Source organism: Schistosoma haematobium, chromosome ZW (genome assembly GCF_000699445.3).
Source record: "Schistosoma haematobium chromosome ZW, whole genome shotgun sequence".
Classification (NCBI taxonomy): Eukaryota; Metazoa; Platyhelminthes; class Trematoda; order Strigeidida; family Schistosomatidae; genus Schistosoma; species Schistosoma haematobium.
In genome coordinates this window covers 11,652,259-11,672,311 of record NC_067195.1, presented here as the reverse complement: position 1 = coordinate 11,672,311, position 20,053 = coordinate 11,652,259, and the positions used below count along the sequence as shown (strand labels likewise).

The window sequence follows — 20,053 nt, the reverse complement described above, 5'->3', positions numbered from 1 at the left end:
ATGGCATAAATGTTTAACCTATGTAATCTTCCGTAGAAGTCATATCATCTATTGATCCTTTACGATCATCGAGCATAATCTCGTGGTCAGGCTATTCTGCTTGCTTAATATTCTTAAAGAACAAATAAAAGTTTACCGTGAGAATGTTATATATATTTAGTAGAGCAGATAACTGATGTACAGATTATGATCACAGTCCCATGTGGGTAGAGCTATTTTATCTATCATTAATCTGAGTAGCTTTTATTAAACTTAATCATAAGTCTTGTAATGTAGGAATACATTCAGCTTGAAGTGTATTTGGTTAGGGTTTAGTATTATTTCACAAACTGTACTATGTCCATAAGTATGACATCGTCAAATCATAATATTTATGTATAAAACTGGCAGGTGGCTTGTGTCTTCACTCATCGTCCTCCATAGTTAGATGTTAGAAACAGTCGAGACGTTAATGTACCTGTGTACTTGTGTGACCATTCATAATCCAGTAGAACTAAAACTAAATTTTTAATTATTAGAAATCCAATACACACGATCACATATAATACTTGAAATTGTCAATAAAATTTATTATTTCAATTCTACTCCTCTCATTGCATTTATTGCTCGACATGACTCATTAATAGCCTGCATGTGTCCATAAGTTATCTTGATCAAATTAGTAAAATATTTGGGAACCAGTTATACTGTAGTGAGTAATTGATAAAACCCTTACTACAATTGCATAATGTCCCCATTCTTATGTAGATATTTTGTCATTTAAACACTAATTCACTATTTTATTTATTACAATCTGTTATGTGAACTCAACTGTAGCTGCTACCTTAATGTGGTGATCGGGCTTGCCTAACACTGTGACTTGATAGAGATATATTGGATAAAACACGTGTTCCTTTCAGTCCTATCAGTTCTGTTAGAAAATGGAAAGACTGAAAGTACCAACTTAAGGTTTGAGGGTTTTCACCGTGGTTATATTTCATACAGTTTTAATATGCGGATCACAGTAAAAAACTCTGGCATCAATAACTAATTATTTTGTGTATTGCCGTTCGATTCACTTACTACATAGGCTTCCTACAATACACCAAACCCACTCTGCAAAAGGGAAGATTGAAATTGGTAGGAAAATTTGATTGCCACACTAAATTGTAATGTGCACAAATTATTAGTACACATACGATTGTCGTTTTGACTAAGTGGACGTGTATGCTGAGATCCTCAGTAGGTGCCAGACATATTCCTTTCAATAGCGCGTGTCGTTTATGATGTCTCACCTTTTGATCATGAGATGGCGTGCTATAACTCTATACTCGCCCAGCCTATCATTTAATTACACACTTTACTCAGTCATGCTGATGACAGTGTAACATAGTTGACCAATCAAAAACCTCCGAATAGCAATTAGATGTGATTGGCCATGAAGTTTGATTCTCTGAGGTGTGCTTTCGCATGTGAATCAGTTTATTCTAATGAACTCCCTTCATCACTTTTAGCCTTCTCATTCAGTACCTGGTTAGGGGCTTGAAAATAAAAAGTTTGTGTATTAACATCAATCTCGAACACCAAGCATCACAATACAGTTGTTTAGCGTTAATGTGCTATGGTAATTTGAACCAATGAATATATGTCAGGTTCTACATTGCACATTACTGAATAAAGGGATTTCCCATTCAGCCACTACGGTCCATGTTTGAACTCTTCCAACTCTTCTTCATTTTGAGCAACCGGACAATGTCATAAGCACTAACTCATTAGCGAGCACATAATTGCTTACTTAGTAAAATAAGTTACTTAAGTAATTTGTGGGGACTAGAGTTCACACATATCTGTATCAAATGGTACATTAAAGTTCTGACACAACATTAAATAATATTCTTGTTATCTTATATTATTTCAGTTCTACTGCTCGAGTATCTACACCTTATATACCATCGCTGCCGGATGCTGCTTCAGTGTTTTCTGGTGTATATGAAGAACAGTGCAAAGATGTTACTCCAGATCCTCAACAACAATTTAATGTTAGTTTACAATTGTAAGTATGTAACGTTTAAATATATATTGGTATTAAATTGTGCAGATTACTGGATTTCATTTAAATCACGAGTCTATTCAAGTTAGATAACCATTAGAATCTTGAAAGCACTAGTATGGGACTCCTCGGTAGTGCACATTTACAACCCTGAAGCCAGAAATCGAACGCAGGATCTTTGGTCTTGCTCGCGAACGCTTAACCTCTAGACCACTGGGCTGGGATCCAATGGTGTACATATCTAACTTTAAGCACTTCATGATATTGCGCAACCATCTCACATTTTCTTCACTTGCTATTTTCCTCTCATCGAACTCGGTTTATATATATATATATATATATATATATATATATATATATATATATATATATATATATATATATATATATATATATATATATATATATAATGCATTCTTATTGTTGTATATTATGTTCTTCATAGCTTGAACAAAGTTTTGATTTCAATTAGAATATATACTTCGGATTGAAGCATTGTCATTTCCTCTCTCTTCTTATATTAGCATCAAAATGAATAACGGCGGTCGACCTATTCCTATTGTCTTTGAAGATACCATCGATTATCTACGCGATCGTGGTATGTGGTACTTTGATTTTCTTAATAATGAAAGTAAAATATGTATATCATATTTTTGCTTTTTACACACATAGAATAAAATATTAATAAATGAGGGATAACAAGGTGAGTCCACGTTTGCTCTGCAGAATCCCCATAATTCATGAGGACACAATAGCGGAGATATGGCTATAACAGCTATATTCAGTACGAGTGAGTTATCCAGATTGTTGAGTTGATAGTCTATATCATGAACTGACCTTTACGTTAGTTATACGGCAGAAAAAATCATCAAAAACTTGAAGATTTTAGTTCTTGTAGTGTGCTTTTATTTGAAATCAAACACGATGAATACATCGCACTAGTACTGATACAATCGTAGTGTTTCTTGACATAAGGTTTGCCTTCGATTCGTTGAACAGGACTGTTCTCTGGGATTGTCTATTGAAGAAGAGTGTGCCTAAGAAATTTATTAACATCTTAAAAGCCCTATATACAAACACCTCAGGCAGAGTGAGGGCACATAATCACCTCTCTCCATTGTTCCATTCAAGCAGTGGGGTTAGACAGGGTTGCCCAATCTCAGCATTCCTCTTCAACTTTGCTATCGACGACGTTCTCGGAACAGCTCTGATGGATGTAAGTAATGGCGATGTGGATCTGTTGCCCGGGGAAAGACTCCTCGACCTTGAGTATGCGGATGATATTGTCTTACTGCGCGATAATACTCAAGTCATGTAATCCTCACTTAATCAGTTGGCAATTAGTTTCCGAGTTGGGGATGTTATACGACTCTCTGTGTTTGATCATCGTTGTCTCCGAAGGATTGCTGACATCCAGTGGCAACACTATGTTAGTAATGCAGAGGTTCAGCATCGTGCGTTCGGGCACAGAGACGATAATTCAGTTGGTGTCACTATCTTGAAACATCGAATTCTGTGGCTTGGACATGTTCTACGAATGTCGTCCCAGAGAATTCCACGTCGTGAATTATTTGCCCACTCTAGGACCAGTTGGAAAAAACTGAGAGGTAGTCAGTGTATGACATGGTGTCGTGGTATGAAAGAAAGTTGTGCGTGACTGGCTTCTGTTGGTTCTTCATGACTCCCTGGTTGGGGTCCGAGAGATGGTGCTCCACAGTGGCTAGAGACGTTATCAGATATGGCTCGGAATAGAAGCCAGTGGCGGTCCTGCTGTAGCTTTTTTTACTTTCTTCATAAAAAGTGGTTGTATCTGCATTAACTGAAAGAATTCTTCAGGTTGTATCTTTCCGTTTCCCCCATAATAATAGTAATTGTTATTATTAATACACTACCCTACACTAATCTGTGGTCGTTATACTTCTTTTTTTCCTTCCATTCTCATTGTTTTTTATGGCGCATATATATTTGGTGCCCCCTTGTATCAATATTTATGTGTTCAAATAAATAAATACTAATAAATTCCTCGATCAAAAGTATTTCCAATCATTCATCCATAAATAACACATAATCGTACATAAATGTAAAACAATTAGTCCCTTTGATAAATTTCGATAATGATATTAGAAGACGAAGATTATCAGAACTATGTGATATATTAGCGCAATACATTTCGAACAGTCTGGTTCTTACCTTAAACCTACCCTGGTAATATTGACTCATTATCCAGAGTGATTAGGTTTCGCTTTGTGTTCACATTATTATTATTATCATTATCATTATTATTATTATTATTATTACTCTTATCATTATCCTTATCTCCTCTTACCCCGTTTCCTGTCTAGTTGACCTTTTATTTTTATATATAAATGCTCTTAACAAGTATATGTGTGACCAGATTGTTCGAAATGTATTGCGCTAATATATCACATAGTTCTGATAATCTTCGTCTTCTAATATCATTATCGAAAGTACATAAATGTGTTTATATAATGTGCATAAGCACAAAAGGAGAAATAATTAAATGAAACCAAAATAGTCAAGATAGATTAACTAATATTAACATTGAGATTATTAATTTAATTGTTAACTAACAGTCTCAAGACTTTGTCTCATGCCTTATACCGGTAGTTCAATATAATCAAAAATGGCTGGTGGCTGGGAGTGGAATCCAGGATGTGTGTTTCGTTCTATTTGGGACTCATCGGCTGGATGTACCTGTATCCCAACGTTGAAGTTAACTCCGGAACTCGAACCCAGTACCGTTCGCTCCAAACGCCATCGCATTATCCACTTAGCTACCGAGTCGTGATAGCCATTAGCTTGTGTAATGAAGTAAAGATTTAATTCATTTTGAATTGTTTGTTTGGATCTTCAATTCTGGGGTGCAGGTACATCCGGCTGACGAGTCCCAAATAAGACGGAACACACGTTGTGGATTCCACTGCTAGCCACTTTCCATTTTTTGCTTATAAAGCTTATGATTCAAGGCAATATCGAGGCAATCCGCATAGGAGGCACATATCCAAATAAGAGACTGATCGATTGCAGTCCTAAACATCAATGGGAAGATTCGAACAAACAATATAAAATGAATTAAAGCAGTTGAGCATGTTTTTCTTCAAGGCATGAATTTCAAAACTGTAAGAGAGTTTAGGGATTTCGGTAGATTACATAGCCAAATTCAGCCACTCCTCGATGACCAATCGATGTAGAGATCTAATTTCATGGCAGGTCAGTCGTACCTCGAATAGTTCAGTGACAACGTCTCAGAATGACCTAGACTCAAATCCCACAGGGAGCATCAATTCCATCAATATTTCAGTTATACCTATTTACGAGCGTCAACTAACGCAAAATCTAAGCGTTTACTTGATTCCTTTCTCTCTGTTAACTCTTTTAGGTTTAACAACTGAAGGAATCTTCCGTCGATCTGTCAGTCTGAAACAATTACGAGATGTACAGAATTTATATAATAATGGTAAACTCCCTTTATTATTATTATTAAGTTATATGAACAGTGTCAATCAGCCAGTCAGTCGCAACGTGGAACCTGGTACGTTTGTACATTGGTTCAAGTTGCCATACACAATCAGCACAGAGAGATGAAATTGTCACGCCCTATCCCAGAACAATATCAATTTAGAATTTCCAATACAAATAGCCTTAATTTACGTATTTCCGTTTCTATCAGCATTACAGTCAAGTTATTTTTTATAACTTATAAGACAGTGTAGTTTACCTGCATACAGATGTGTAAAATATTTCCATTCTTGTGGAGTTTTACATACATAAATACATAGGTAGAAATAATGCCGATTATCGATTGTGTTTTGTTCCAGTAGTTAGTGGTATAGAAGTGAGTTGTTTTTTTTCCTTCCTAAACAATGAAATATTACAAAAATATAAACGTGTTTCATGACAGGAATCCTTTTTGCAAGCTAACAATATTTTCTTTAGTAAGAAAATTTCTGATTAATGTTCTAATCAATGGTGATAGTTGTAGACAACATCGAAACCAATAATAATTTACATTGGATATGGATTACAATAAATATTATTTGTCAGGATGAAATGCAAATGTGAGATCAAATTTTAACTAATTATTAAGTAATTAACTATTGTTCACTATTACTTCCGTGTATTATATCATTTCAATGGGATAATTACTTAATATAATGTTTGTTTAATTTAATGTGACATTTATGCAGAGTGTAACTGATAGTATACTTTCTGTACTATTTCTGTGAAAAATCTATTTTTTTATTTGCCATATTTCAGTTATAAGTGATATTCGTTGACTAATCGTCAAATGTCAGTAAAATCAATAAATAAATGGATTTAGTTTGATAAATGAATTGTCATGTTTTTCGGGGGATGAATAATTCTTACTTCAGTTGTTAAATTTGTGTTCTTAATTGAGTTGTGCGAATCTCAGTGTTTCCTGTGGGAAGTATCATTTTTTCACAGATTATAACAAATATTATTTGGAATAATACAACTATGTGTCCATGTACAGATTTGTTTACTCAACTTTGTTCCTATAAAAGTTGGTGATACTAGCCCATTTTGTCCAAACTACGCAAGCTCTAATTGGTTTCTAACTTTAGATATTCAACGGTTGTTAACCAACCAGCCTGACGTCTATTCTAAAGTACTCTATTTAGATCATAATCATTGATATTTTCATTTAATTCTTTTTTTGATCAGCTATAATCTGGAAAATTCGCTAAATACAGGTTTGTATGCACTTGAACTCGAGGTACAGTATTTGTATGAAGCCTACTGGCATCGCTACTCTTTAAAACAAACCGAAGTCAATGGAGCGTAGTGATTAAAAGTCGATTACTCTGGCCTTCATTGTTAGAAATATATGGGTGGTAATCACTTCCCAGTTACCTACACTGTGGAAGGATATTTCTTAAGGCACCTTTAAAGGAAATTGGTTTGGTAGTGATTTTGACTACCTAGATGTGTGATGGTAGAACCTAAAGGACAGTTATTTCAGTCTGGTCACACACCCTTTTTTATACATTGAAGCCCTTACTGCCAGCAACGGTAATCTGTGTAGTGAGGTCAGGTGTTCTGTTTTTACGACCATCATACTCTAACCCCGTCCTTCTTCATGGGAAGGCAATATCTCTGAGGATGCTAGTGGTTTGTTGGAAATACCAACTGCTGTTACACTCCTATGGAGTTGGTAGTACAACGTTGCTACCAGGCCTTAAGTTCCTGATTTTAGCCTGATAATTTTCTAACTAGCCTGCTTGTATATCAGGTCCTAAAGAGTTAGGGTTTTTCAACTAATATACGAGGGGTTTCAGTCTGTCATAAATAACATTGAACTTTCCACAAATGGGCATCAGTCCAATTTGCCACACAAAATCAACATATCAAGATGAAACTATCAGGGGCAAATATCAGAGTAGTGGGAGTGGTAACAGTATCAGTGGTAATAGAACATTAAGCGTAAATAGTGTGATTTCAGAGGAAAAAATAAATTAGCGGAATTAACAAAAGTATAAGGTAATTTTAAAGGTCAAGATCAAAGTGAAGACACATTATAATAGCTAGTATCGTAGTTGTTAAACTTTTAAGTCGGTTGTTGAAGCAACTATCAAATATGTATATGGTAGGGAAAAAGGATGAGATTCAATATAATAATGGCTCGACCGTTGTTGCTACTTGACGTGGTGGTCGGGCTTGCCTATCGTGATGAAGCAACCGAGCTATACTGGCTGGAACAACCGTTCCTCAAGGTCCTACCATGTCAGACAGGTCGGTTGTAAAGCGGTAAGACTAAAAGCAACAAACCCAAGGTGTGACAGCAGTAAGGTGTTTCCTTCAAACAACCAGCATGACAGCGATGTTGCCTTCCCACAAGGAGGGGTGGGGTTAGAAAAGGTCGACCCTAAAAATGCACAGCTCGCCTTATCTCACGATGGTAAGGTTTCAACAAGTACGGAGCTAACACAAAAACTACCCATAAAAAGGTCGTGTGTGACCGACCTCAAGCAGTTGTCCCTTGGGCACTGCGGTCACGCTCCCAACTCACTAAGACCACCTCTAATCGAATTTCCTCTTCAGGTACCTCCAGAAGAACCCTTCCACGGTATGGGCAACCGGGAAGTGATAATCGCACTCAAGACCACTGTATTCATAATCAACCTCCGTCTTCACTTCCTAATATTCCTCCTACATCGACTTCCACCTCTAAACTTCCTTTTTCGGCTTCCCCCTCAAGTGTCACCATAGCCAACGATTCTAGTGCTCAAAACACTGTCCCAGGTCTACTGAAACCTCGCTCCAAACTACACATTGGAGCCTTCAACGTACGCACCCTATGTCAAATCAGTCAACAGGCTTCCTTGGCTAGAACCCTTGAATCTCGTACCATTGATGTATGCTGTCTCTGAAACACGTATACAGGACTCCAGTGTGGTCATTGACTTGACCTCACCTCGGCAAAACGGAGAGCCAACGAGACACACCCTCCGTGTATCTGGTGACCCAACGGCCAGCTCTCATGGACTGGCAGGAGTAGGGATAGCACTAAGCATGAGGGCGGAACAAACACTGTTAGAGTGGATTCCCGTTAACAGTCGTCTATGTGCTGTTCGGCTAAACGGCTCCGTAAGAACTCTGAATGATAGGGATACACGTCGTTTCCTTTTCGTCGTTTCTGCCTACGCTCCCACCGACTGCAGCTCAGATTAAATGAAAGATGAATTTTACAGAAAGCTATCTCAACTTCTTCAGAAAGCTAAACGTTCAGACATAGTACTCGTAGGGGGTGACTTTAATGCTCAGATAGGTAGTTTAAACCAAACAGAAAGGCATTTAGGTGGGTATTTTAGTATACCGGCACAACGAACAGATAATGGTAATCGTCTGCTGCAACTATGCTCAGACAATCGTTTGTTTTTAGCAAACACAAATTTTAAGCATAAGGAAAGACATCGTCTAACATGGCGACCCCCCTACACCAAACCAACGATGGACTCAAATAGACCATATTGCCATCAGTCATCGTTGGAGAGGGTCGGTAGAAGATTGTCGCTCATTCTGGAGTACCTGCTTGGACTCCGACCACGCCCTAATACGGGCACGCATCTGCTTGCGCTGTGGAAACAGCAATGAAATCTATTAGTGACTTAAACCACAGAGTTACAAAGAACCAGTGGATTTCTTCAAAGTCTATCACACTGATGGATTCTCGCAAACTCGTCCCATCAGGTTCCGAACATGATGAAGAGCGACAACAAATCAGATCTAGGTTAAGAAAAAGTCTAAGAAACCTCCGTGAGCAGTGGTGGGCAATGAAAGCAAAAGAGATGGAAAAGGCGGCGACTATAGGGAACACAAGACAGCTTTACAGACTAATAAAAGAAACTGGAACTAATAAGTCAAGTGTAAGTGAGATTATTTCGGAAAAAGACAATACTCTCATCTGCTCCCAGTCCAGACGTTTAGAACGATGGGCGGAACATTTCAGAGAACAGTTCAGCTGGCCTTCAGCTACTCTACAACTACCCTCCATTCCCAGACAGTGTGAATGGAACATTGAAGTAGGTCCCCCAACTCTAGCATAAGTTCAAAAGGCTATAGTTAATCTGAAACGAGGAAGGGCAGCTGGTCCAGATGGATTGGCTCCAGAGGTCTTTAAGGATGGTGGTCCAATTTTAGCGATTAGGTTGACTAATATTTTAGCTAAGATCTGGGAGTTAGACGTTATTCCATCTGACTGGTCACAATCACTTATCGTCCCAATATATAAGAGAGGGTTAAAATCATCCTGTGACAACCACAGAGGAATTAGTTTAACTAATATAGTATCTGAAATACTAGCCTCGATAATTATCAGACGCCTAACTAAGACTCGTGGACTGCAAACACGAGAGAATCAAGCTGGCTTCAGACCTGGTCGTGGCTGCATCGACCACATATTCACCATTCGTCAGGTTCTAGAACATAGGCATACTTATCGGCGTCCGACAATGGTGGTCTTTCTTGACATAAAAGCAGCATTTGACTCGGTAGACCGCGAGATTCTGTGGCAGTGTCTGTCATTGAAAGGCGTACCTCAGGAGTACATAAACCTTGTGAAGGCTCTTTACTCGAACACTACCAGTCGAGTCAGAGTTTATGGCGAACTGTCATCTGCTTTTGCAACCTCAAGTGGTGTCCGTCAAGGCTGTCCACTTTCTCCATTTTTGTTTAACTTCATAGACTTATTGATGGAAATAACATTCTCGTCGACTGAATTCTCGGGTATTGATCTCCTTCCAGGAGGTCCACTTATCGACTTAGAATACGCAGATGATATAGTCCTGTTTGGTGAAGACGCTGATTAAATGCAGAGTCTTTTGGTAGCACTAAGCAACAATGCCAGAATGTTTGGAATGCGCTTCTCTCCCTCTAAATGCAAGTTGTTGCTTCAGGATTGGTCTGCGTTAACACCTGAACTAAGGATAGGGAGTGAAGTAGTCGAACGCGTTGACAATTTCACTTATCTTGGAAGTCTGATCAGCCCTAATAGGTTGGTGTCTGACGAAATCTCAGCACGGATTTGAAAAGCTCGTTTTGCTTTTGCCAACTTACGTCACCTATGGCGAAGGCGAGATATCTGTCTATCAATAAAAGGACGAGTATACTGCGCGGCAGTTCGTTCTGTTTTAATTTACGGCAGCGAAACATGGCCATTAAGAGTAGAAGACACCCGTAAGCTACTAGTATTTGACCACAGATACCTTAGAAATATTGCTGGCGTCTGCTGGGATCACCGGGTAAGTAATAGTGAGGTTAGACGCAGGGTATTAGGGAATGATGGTAAATCAGTTGATGAGGTTATGAATCTTCATCTACTGAGATGGTTGGGCCACGTGTTACGTATGCCTGAACACCGATTACCACGACGTGCAATGCTAACCGGTGTTCGGGATGGTTGGAAGAAAGTTAGGGGCGGCCAAACTGAAACGTGGCATCAGTGCTTGAGGTCACTAACATCTGTTCTGAGCCATGTTGGTAGATGCAGACTACTTGGTTGGGGTCCGCGTGACTATCGTAACCAATGGTTGGAAACTCTTAGTGACATGGCTCAGAATCGATCACAATGGCGTCGGTGTATACACTCTCTGTCTTCCCTTAAACTAAGAGATTAAAATCGCTTTATATCTTTCTTTCTACGAACTAATTCTTTCTTTCTGTACTATATCCTTATTGCAATCTTTCTTTTGTATATTACCACCTCTGAATTAACTACTTTTATGAATCCGTTGTCCATCTTGTTGTGTTAAGGAGGTATGGCAACTTGGACCGATGCATATATGTGCCTGGTCCTACATTGTAGCTGACTGACTGACTGAATATAATAATGGGTAACATCTATTCTTCTTTCTCTATGCCGTCTATTGTATGTATAACAGTACATTTTACTACAGCTTCGGCAGTAGAAAAGCATACTAGTTAAACATATTTTCTCGTAAAAAGATAATCAAAACGTTTTCAGTTCCCAACAATAGATTTTTATAAGTATGGAGTTACGGAGATTATTGAATTTGATTGAAATCCCGAAACGATCTAAGTTAGACAACCAATGGAAATCTGGAGGTATTGGACAGGTGTTTCGTCCTAGTATTGGTTGCTCCAGCAGTGCGCATCCATGACTTCGCATGCGGGGATCTGACCCATGACCTTCGGTCTCACGCGCAAACGCTAACTTTTTAATCACTGAGCTGAATGGGATCCATCTGTGTTAGTGTTTGACTTAAATCAATCCACGACATTGCACTATCACCTTGCATTGTCTTCGGTGAGTAATTGCCGCACGGCTTCTTACTTGTCCAGTGTTTGTTTAACTTAGATCGGTTCAGGATTTCAATGGAGTCAGACTTCATTATGTTTCCCTATTTATTAGTTTCGATATAATATATACGAAAAATTTGAATGGATGATCTTATTAAAATTAACCTGTTACATTTCACATATCGCATTATTCAAATATCTATATATGTATGTCTTTTTTGAAATAGTTGTTAAACTATTTTTTTGTGTACCTCATGGATGAGGGCTTGTTATTTCTTGTTGTTAACTATTTCTAATCGGTTATCTTTTGGTATATGTGTGTATATCCTTAACACACTGCCTCAATGTTATCATTCAATCATAAGTTTCTACTAAAGTTGGACGGTGGCCAGAAGTGGAATCTGTGATACATTTTTTCTTCTTGTTTGGGACTCGTCACCTGGATGTACCTACATTTCTGTATTCGCATTCACTTGGACTCGAACCTAATTCCTTTTAAATCAAACAGCAAAGCGTTTTCCACGGATCTTCGGTATCGTGATAACCATTAGTTTATGTTATGGGTGTGAAGTTTGATTTGTAAGGTTTTTGTATTTTCGTGTTGTTAATTTTATAGATTATATTGTATGTATTTTTTACTTTCCCGTAAATAATGATAAATTATAGGTGAAACTGTCGATCTACGAGATTATGATGATCCTCACTTGGCAGCTGTTCTATTGAAATCATTTTTACGTGAACTTACTGAACCATTATTAACATTTGAACTGTATGATGAAATATTAGGTACAAGTGGTAAGTAATCTTGTAATTTATTTTCGAAACTAATTAATTAACATAACTGACTAACTAAATGTTACTGAATAATGATGTGATCCACATGTCAACCATACACTATTATGTCCGAACTCTTGATACTATTCGGAGGAAGTGTGTAAAACATATGCTTCATAGCATTGGTCAAAAAGGATGTGTGTCGATAACGTGAAGAACACCACGTAGAGTTAAGTCATAGTCTATGATATTGGACAGTAAATTTTAAAAAGAACTCTTAAAATCAAATATGTAGTTTTTTACGAATAAACATATGTTCAATAAACACTTATGAAATAAGGATAAACTACCAAAGTTGTCAAATAAATGTAATTCCAATGATAGAATGGGTTGTGTTGCAAACACATATAAACATTTAAAAAATATTCCCTACTATAGCAAATAAGACATCCTAAGCGATATTTGCAAAAGATAATTGACAATAACCTTAGTTACTGAATATTAAAAAGTAATATGGTACGATACACTAGATAGGGACGAATAAAAAGGATATGTATGTCGAAAGACCAACCAGGATTAGCGCTAGTGATCATTATTATTACTATTGGTATTATTATGTATTTATCAAATCCATATTATTATTTGTTGCATAGAATAGACATCTGTTTTGTTTCTCCCTCTCTTTTCATTGAAATTGTGGAAGGTCTGGGTGCCAAAGAAAAAGTTGCATTAGCTAAAAAACTAATTCTTATGAAGTTACCTGATGATAATTACGAAATATTAAATTTCCTAATAAGATTTTTAACAGAGGTTAGTGAGTTTTTCGGATGTATGTGTGTACGTGAGACGTTTCTTTTGAAATATTATAGTTCATTTGTGACCTGATCATTATTAATGATAAATCATAAATATTTGTTTTATTGTTAGGTGAAATAACAAGTAATAAGCTTTAGTATTCAGCGGGTTTAATTCATTTTTGCTCTGGAAACTGGTCTCTCCGAACGGAGAATGTTAAACAACTCTGTGTTCTATCATCGTTATCTCTGTAGGATTACTGATATTCAGCGACAAAATCATGTTAGTAATGTTTAGATTCAGTACTGTGTGTTCGAATACAGTGATGATAACTCACTTAGTGTCATCATTTTGAAACACCGACTTCGGCGACCCTAACATTTGTTACCTATGTCATCCTAATGGTTTTCATACTGCGCATTATTTACCGACTTAGGGACTGTGTGTAAAAGGCGAAGAGGTGGTCAGTTCATGCCAGTGCGCCATTAGTTGAAAGAAAGCTGTATGTAATTTAAACCTGTTGGACCATCTCGTCTCCCTGGTTGGGAGTTTTAAAAGTGAATCAACTCGCGGTTTTGAGACTTTATCAGACATGGCTCAACCATTGGCTATCATACCGTGATTTTCTCTTACATCTTTCATAAAAATAAAAAACTCAACTGAAAGTATTCTAAATGAACTGTTCTTTTCACTATATACTATCCTATTTATTTATTTCCTTTTAATAATACTTATCTCTCTTTTTGTCTCTACTATTTCATTCCCCTGTTTGTGTAATGCATCTATATTCTGGCCCTCATTTATACAAATAATAAAATAAATAAAATGGATTCAATATAACACTTTATGCGCTCTAAATCCTTCAAAAAGAGAACGCACTAATTTCACAGACTAAATGTAATTTTATAGATAGAAAAAATAATGAGCAAAATATGAAACAACAGTCCAGAACAATTATAAAACTAATTAGTTTAAATTTTTACCATAAACGATTTTACATCAAAAAGAAAATTATGATTTGTAGTATTAATCTGTTGGGTTTTATCTAACACTTGTTCACCAGACATATCTATCACAATCTTGAACGGTTCGATGCTCGTCACCCAGTTCGAACTCGCTAAATCTTACTTAGTATTATACATAACCTATTTTTCGCTACACATCTCAATAATATAAATACATGGGTGAACGCATGAAGTTACTCCTTAACGCTGCCCCCAATACTTTTGACCGAGCCACAACTATTAAAAATACAAGGCCTATCCTGTGTACGCAAGAAGGGAAAAGTACAACTCTTATACTCACTGATTTATTTTGCAGTGATTATTGAGTAGATTCAAGTAATCAGAACTTAAAGGAATACTATAAAGAACAAAAGTCATATTGGATTGAATACACAACAGAAAATGTCGGAAAATAACCGAACGTTACAGTGAACGATTATCATATTCAATTAATTAATAGTCCTACTCTTGTTATAACTTAGACTGGTGACTACATTGAAACTTGAACGGTAGATTTTGATCAGAAAAAGTACCAGTCAAACATAGTATTGTTCATTATTCAATCGACAACCAGTGGTCCTTTTCTGACCCATTATCCCATGATAAAATATACCATTGATACCTGTCGTTCGGTACATCTGAATCCAACCTTACTATGATCAGTAGACATATCATTATATTTTTTCCAGTAACAAATCTTGAAGGCTATGTATTCATTTTTGTATCTATCCTAATTCTTGTTCGCCGTCTATATTCAGACTGTTATGCTTTTTACTATTCTGATAGTTAGAAATCAAGTGTTTTTTTTATTTGGAATCAACTGTTCTGTCAAGATCTGTGGCGGTTTATGTTTTTCACAAAAATCTTTTTTTCACTTTCATTATTTCAGGTCACTACTTATTCTCAGCAAAATAAGATGAATGCAGCTAATTTAGCTGTTGTATTCGGGCCTAGTTTAATTTGGTCACGGAATCAAGCTTCATTGACTGCCATCGATGTGATTAATGCATTCACACAAATACTAATTACACATTATGAGTGTATTTTCACTAAATAACCAGAAATTGAATTAATTGTCATTTATACAATGTTCCAAGGACATTTATCAAATATTTCTGGAAAAGAAAAGTAGTATTCGTGGTTTAAACCTATTTTGTGTATTTCTCTTTTTTAAAATCTCCAAACCCTTGTAAAATTGTCTTTCCTTTACTGTTGTTTAACCAATTATTAATCCTAATACTACTGTTATTTGTTTTAAATAGTAGTCGTGATATGTTTGTCAACTATGCTTCTTATTTATTTATGTGAATATGAATTTGGTTTGATTGATCTTTGTGTGATTGACTCCAACATTTTTTTATGATACTACATTACCGTTAAAATTATGTGTGTGCAGGCACATACGTTCACATATAACAAACACCCCCCTACATGCTACAAATTCCTATAGTTAGTCCAACAGAGATGAGCTTGTTAATTTCAAATATTTATCTGTCATTTAAAACAATTTTTTGGTTTACTGTTTAAAAACCTTCGTTATTTTGTCAGTCTTTCTTGTTTTGTTTTTCAGATCTTTTATCAAAACAGCTCACTTGATTTTTACTTTAGTTATATTCCTCACTTTTTGTGAAGATTTGCCAATTTAGTTAATTCTTATAAAACCTTTTTTGTTTTTGGTATTGTGACGGAGGAAATCCATGCCTAAAGTTTACGCAACGGCTGTGATTGTCATATAGCATGTATAAATAATTGATAATATTCCTATACGCAATTTTGTTCTTTGAGAAGGGGAGCTAAGTGGATTCATATGTATACAGAGTGAGTTGTACTAATATTTCTGTCACTAGTACAGAATAGTAGGTAACGTTCTTGCCCAAAACTCTACTGAAATATTTCGTTGTTTGTTGTGAGTTGTGTATGAATGATTTTGAGATGCTCTTGGTAGAAGTATAGTTAGATAAATTGACTGAGTAATGTTCATATCAGATTTTTATACACAGTGTATAAGATACGTAAAATTGTACTGTAGTCACACAATATCAAATCACTGAGGTTGGTGTTCATATTACACCTTGATCGATAGAAACCTATCATCACTAAAAAGTACTGGACGGATGTTACATTGGTCACTACTTAGAGATCAATCAATTTGGTTTTAAAATATATTATTTCAACTCGTTTTTTTAATTTCAATAGGGTTTTTTTGAAATAACCAAAAATTTTGCCTGCGTTCTTTAAAATTTTTATAACACTTGCAGCGGCCTGATAATTCACGTCTGCAAGAAATGCGGCATCTTTGACACTATCCGTCTTCAATAACCTTTTTTATGAGGCATTGTCTCTTCTCATTTGAAATGAAATTGTTTATTTTATTCACCTGTGGCATGTAAAAGATTTTAAAAAACGCAGACAAAATCTTAAAAAACTTTTAGGTTACTTCAAAAAACGAGTTGAAATACTATACATGATAATTCAAAGGAAATCATTCTGGGAAGTACAGTTTAATTCGAATGTAAAATATCAACAAACCCGTACCTTCAACCTGATATTCTGTGACATTAAACTTCTTGAGAAACCTTTCAAATAATAAGTGAGTTATGTGAAGGTTCATTTACACATTTAATCGGATAAATTGATCAATTGTTATTAGAATTTATGTGACATTTCTACATGATATCAGTCCATGAAGTCATCGACAATTGGACTACGCCATGTTAATATGTGTAGACTACCTGGTTTGGGCCCGTGTGGTTGTCTTAATCAATTATTAGAGACTTTGAACGAAGTGATTTAAAATCGTTTACGATGGCGCAGTTGCATTCATTCTTTGTCTTCTCCCAAATTTTAAATTCCTTATAACTTCTTTTCGTTTTAATTTCACTGACTTATATTTTATTGAGTTTTATTTTCAATACCTAATCTCTATTACCACTGATACTATTACTACCATTACTATTCTGAAATTTGTCTTACCAATTTCATCTCTATGTTAATGGGGTATAGCTACTTGAACCGATACACATGTGTGCCAGGTTTTAAACTGTTTGACTGACTGACTTTCGCAATTCTCTTAACTGATAAAATATAGTGTATACAATTTCAAAACAACACATATTCTTTCGTGAGAAGAGAAAATTAGTTTCGATTAGTCTAGATGAATTAACAAGTATCATAACTTTAAATATCCAGTAAAAGCATCTCTAGTGTCTTCGTACTCTCTCTCTCTCTCTCTCTCTCTTGCGTATATATACTTACAATGTCATTTAAAAGTCAATAAATTATATCAAGCTATAAAAAGACACTATTGATCTAAGATTTATTTGCTTGTTTAGAGGGTATGATTAAATAACATCAGTACGCTACTTATGCACAAATCAATTGTTTTGAAAAAACATGAAAACTACTTATGAAATCGGATGTGATAATTTTGTTCGAGATATTCGATCAAAAATATTTTCTTGATTAATTGAGTTTTTCATGGAACTGTTGAAATTACTATTATTATTTGAACTTAATTTATTATAGCCATCATGATTGGACACAAAAGGAGTATTTGTAATTGTTGACTGTTGATTTCCGTTTAACAATGTTGTTCTCAATATTGTTTCTCATATGAACTCAGATTTATGAATTACATCCTGACCAAGTAATGTGTTTGAAGATCCAGATTGATAGTTGTTAAGTAATAGAGGCTTATTTTGTGAATTTAATTTTATTAACTTGTGTAGGTTAAAACTTCTGGTAAAAACGTCACTACTAAGGTGAACGACACTGGATAACAATGGATTTTGAAAATTTCGTACAGGGCTACCAGAGAATAAGTCTTGTGTTGAACTCGATAACTAAGTGATTATTTTTATTCCACACGTTGCTCGGTATATTTAAATAATCAGTGTTATAAAAATTACTGAAATTATCTGTCGAAGGATTAATCACATTTCATTGATTTGTAGTCTTATTGGAGCTGTACACTACAGAATGGTACAAATGAAAGTTTGGGAGAATATGAGGTTTTATATGAGCGTAATTTATCATATTTGTTGCTTGATAAATACTTGGAGGACTAAATATTTAAATCTGTGTAGCTAATGAACTTGAAATTGTAACATCGTCACACCCTTCTCATATTCCATATTGTTGAGTTTACCGCTAGGTGCAATACTCCGCGAAACGCCCTCATCTGTTTTGCCATAAGCTATCCTCTCAATAAGCTCATCTAAGTGACTCTGCGTTGTGGCTGATAAACTTGTTTGGTCCAATTCATCAGTAGGCGATGAAACACTCAACAATGTCTAGTAAGGAAAACTAATATGACCTAATCGTTAGGTTGAATAGGTCAAATTTTCAGTCTCTTGAGTACTTCTCACTAGCTGATAAACTAAGCCATATTCCATTTATTCGCAGTTTGATTGGTTATAGCTTAATTCGCCAAGTTCAGTTGAATGTGCATTCGCACTCTTACAGTAGCCGGTAAAGTTGGTGAGATTGACGCTCTCGAACATGAGATGCTGACACTTGTCGGCTCCCCAGTAGATACCATAAACTTTGTATTTCGTATAGCCGTACAGTAGTTTGAGGGCTATATTTATCAGAGTGAATTAAATGACTTTCTGATGGAAAGTGCGCCTTAACGTAGCTATGATTGAATGCAGTAGGTATAACAATAACTGACTGTTTCATTTCGATGAAATCCGTTTGTCACTAAATGTTTGTGGTGATAGCTAGTTGTAGAATAAGCGGGTAATCATTGCTGACGGTTGTTTAGTGATGAATTCATAGCTTAATCTACAACAAAACATGAACCATGCGGGTCAGAATTAATTATCGAATAATCAGTATAAAAAAGAGGATGTATTGTAAATGATGAGGGGGACGAAGGTGGACACGCCTGAACTTAGCATTGCAATATAATTGTAAAGTGGGGCGCAATAAACTGAAGTTAATCTGTATCTGCGCTTAGATGCATCAGATGCTACATTAAACATCTTACTCGAAGTTTCAATTTGATATAAGTAATCTTTTGCAGTCAGGTAATGTATAACTCTGAGACCAACAAAATACACCCAACCAGGTGTTGGACTTGACAATTTATTAGTCCGAATGCAATCGCAACTGGATGAATTGGGAGTCGTTGACTCGTATGCGTCTAACAAAATCGATCCTATAGGTTTCTTCAGAATTGATTTTACACTGTAAGCAGCACGAAATGGCTTTCTAAACATGCAAGACAAATTTCCATATATATATATATATACCGATTTGGTAGTCATTGTGAAGAGTGGAATAGCAAAGCTATGATAAAGAGCAAAAACAAATTTTATGATCTCAATTAATCCTAAATCTATACAGTACTAGATTTTTGTTTTGTGCCTGCTTTATTCTGTGAATCATAGACTTTCGTTTAATGTATAGATTGCTGTCATATTCTCTTCCATTCTAAAACTACTGTAATTTAAACGTGACCTCTGTATCCCATTTTTGTTAATGTAATGTCCTATAATTGTATTTTCCCTATTCTTTGTACGTTGAGGTCTTGTTAATCATTTATTTATTCATGTATCTATTTTGAGTCACTTGAAGGAGGAATAAATTGAATAACAGCTTCAACTAAATCGTCTTCTCACTCTCCACTTGCCAACCTATCAGGTGA

The 20,053-nt window shown here is 35.8% G+C and overlaps 1 protein-coding gene across 2 annotated transcripts in view; it reads left to right on the top strand.

Moving 5' to 3' along the window:
• Positions 1–16,167, top strand: part of ARHGAP1_1 (Rho GTPase-activating protein 1) — a 56,873-nt gene extending 40,706 nt beyond the window's left edge. The window contains exons 7-12 of one of the 2 annotated variants that reach the window (XM_051218660.1): positions 1,898–2,032; positions 2,554–2,627; positions 5,430–5,507; positions 12,497–12,625; positions 13,308–13,414; positions 15,293–16,167. In XM_051218660.1, the coding sequence (XP_051070392.1) occupies positions 1,898–2,032; positions 2,554–2,627; positions 5,430–5,507; positions 12,497–12,625; positions 13,308–13,414; positions 15,293–15,460 (691 nt within the window). In that variant the 3' untranslated portion in view covers positions 15,461–16,167. The remainder of the gene's footprint in view (positions 1–1,897; positions 2,033–2,553; positions 2,628–5,429; positions 5,508–12,496; positions 12,626–13,307; positions 13,415–15,292) is intronic. The other variant, XM_051218659.1, reaches the window with a different exon arrangement.
• The last annotated feature ends 3,886 nt before the right edge of the window (positions 16,168–20,053 follow it).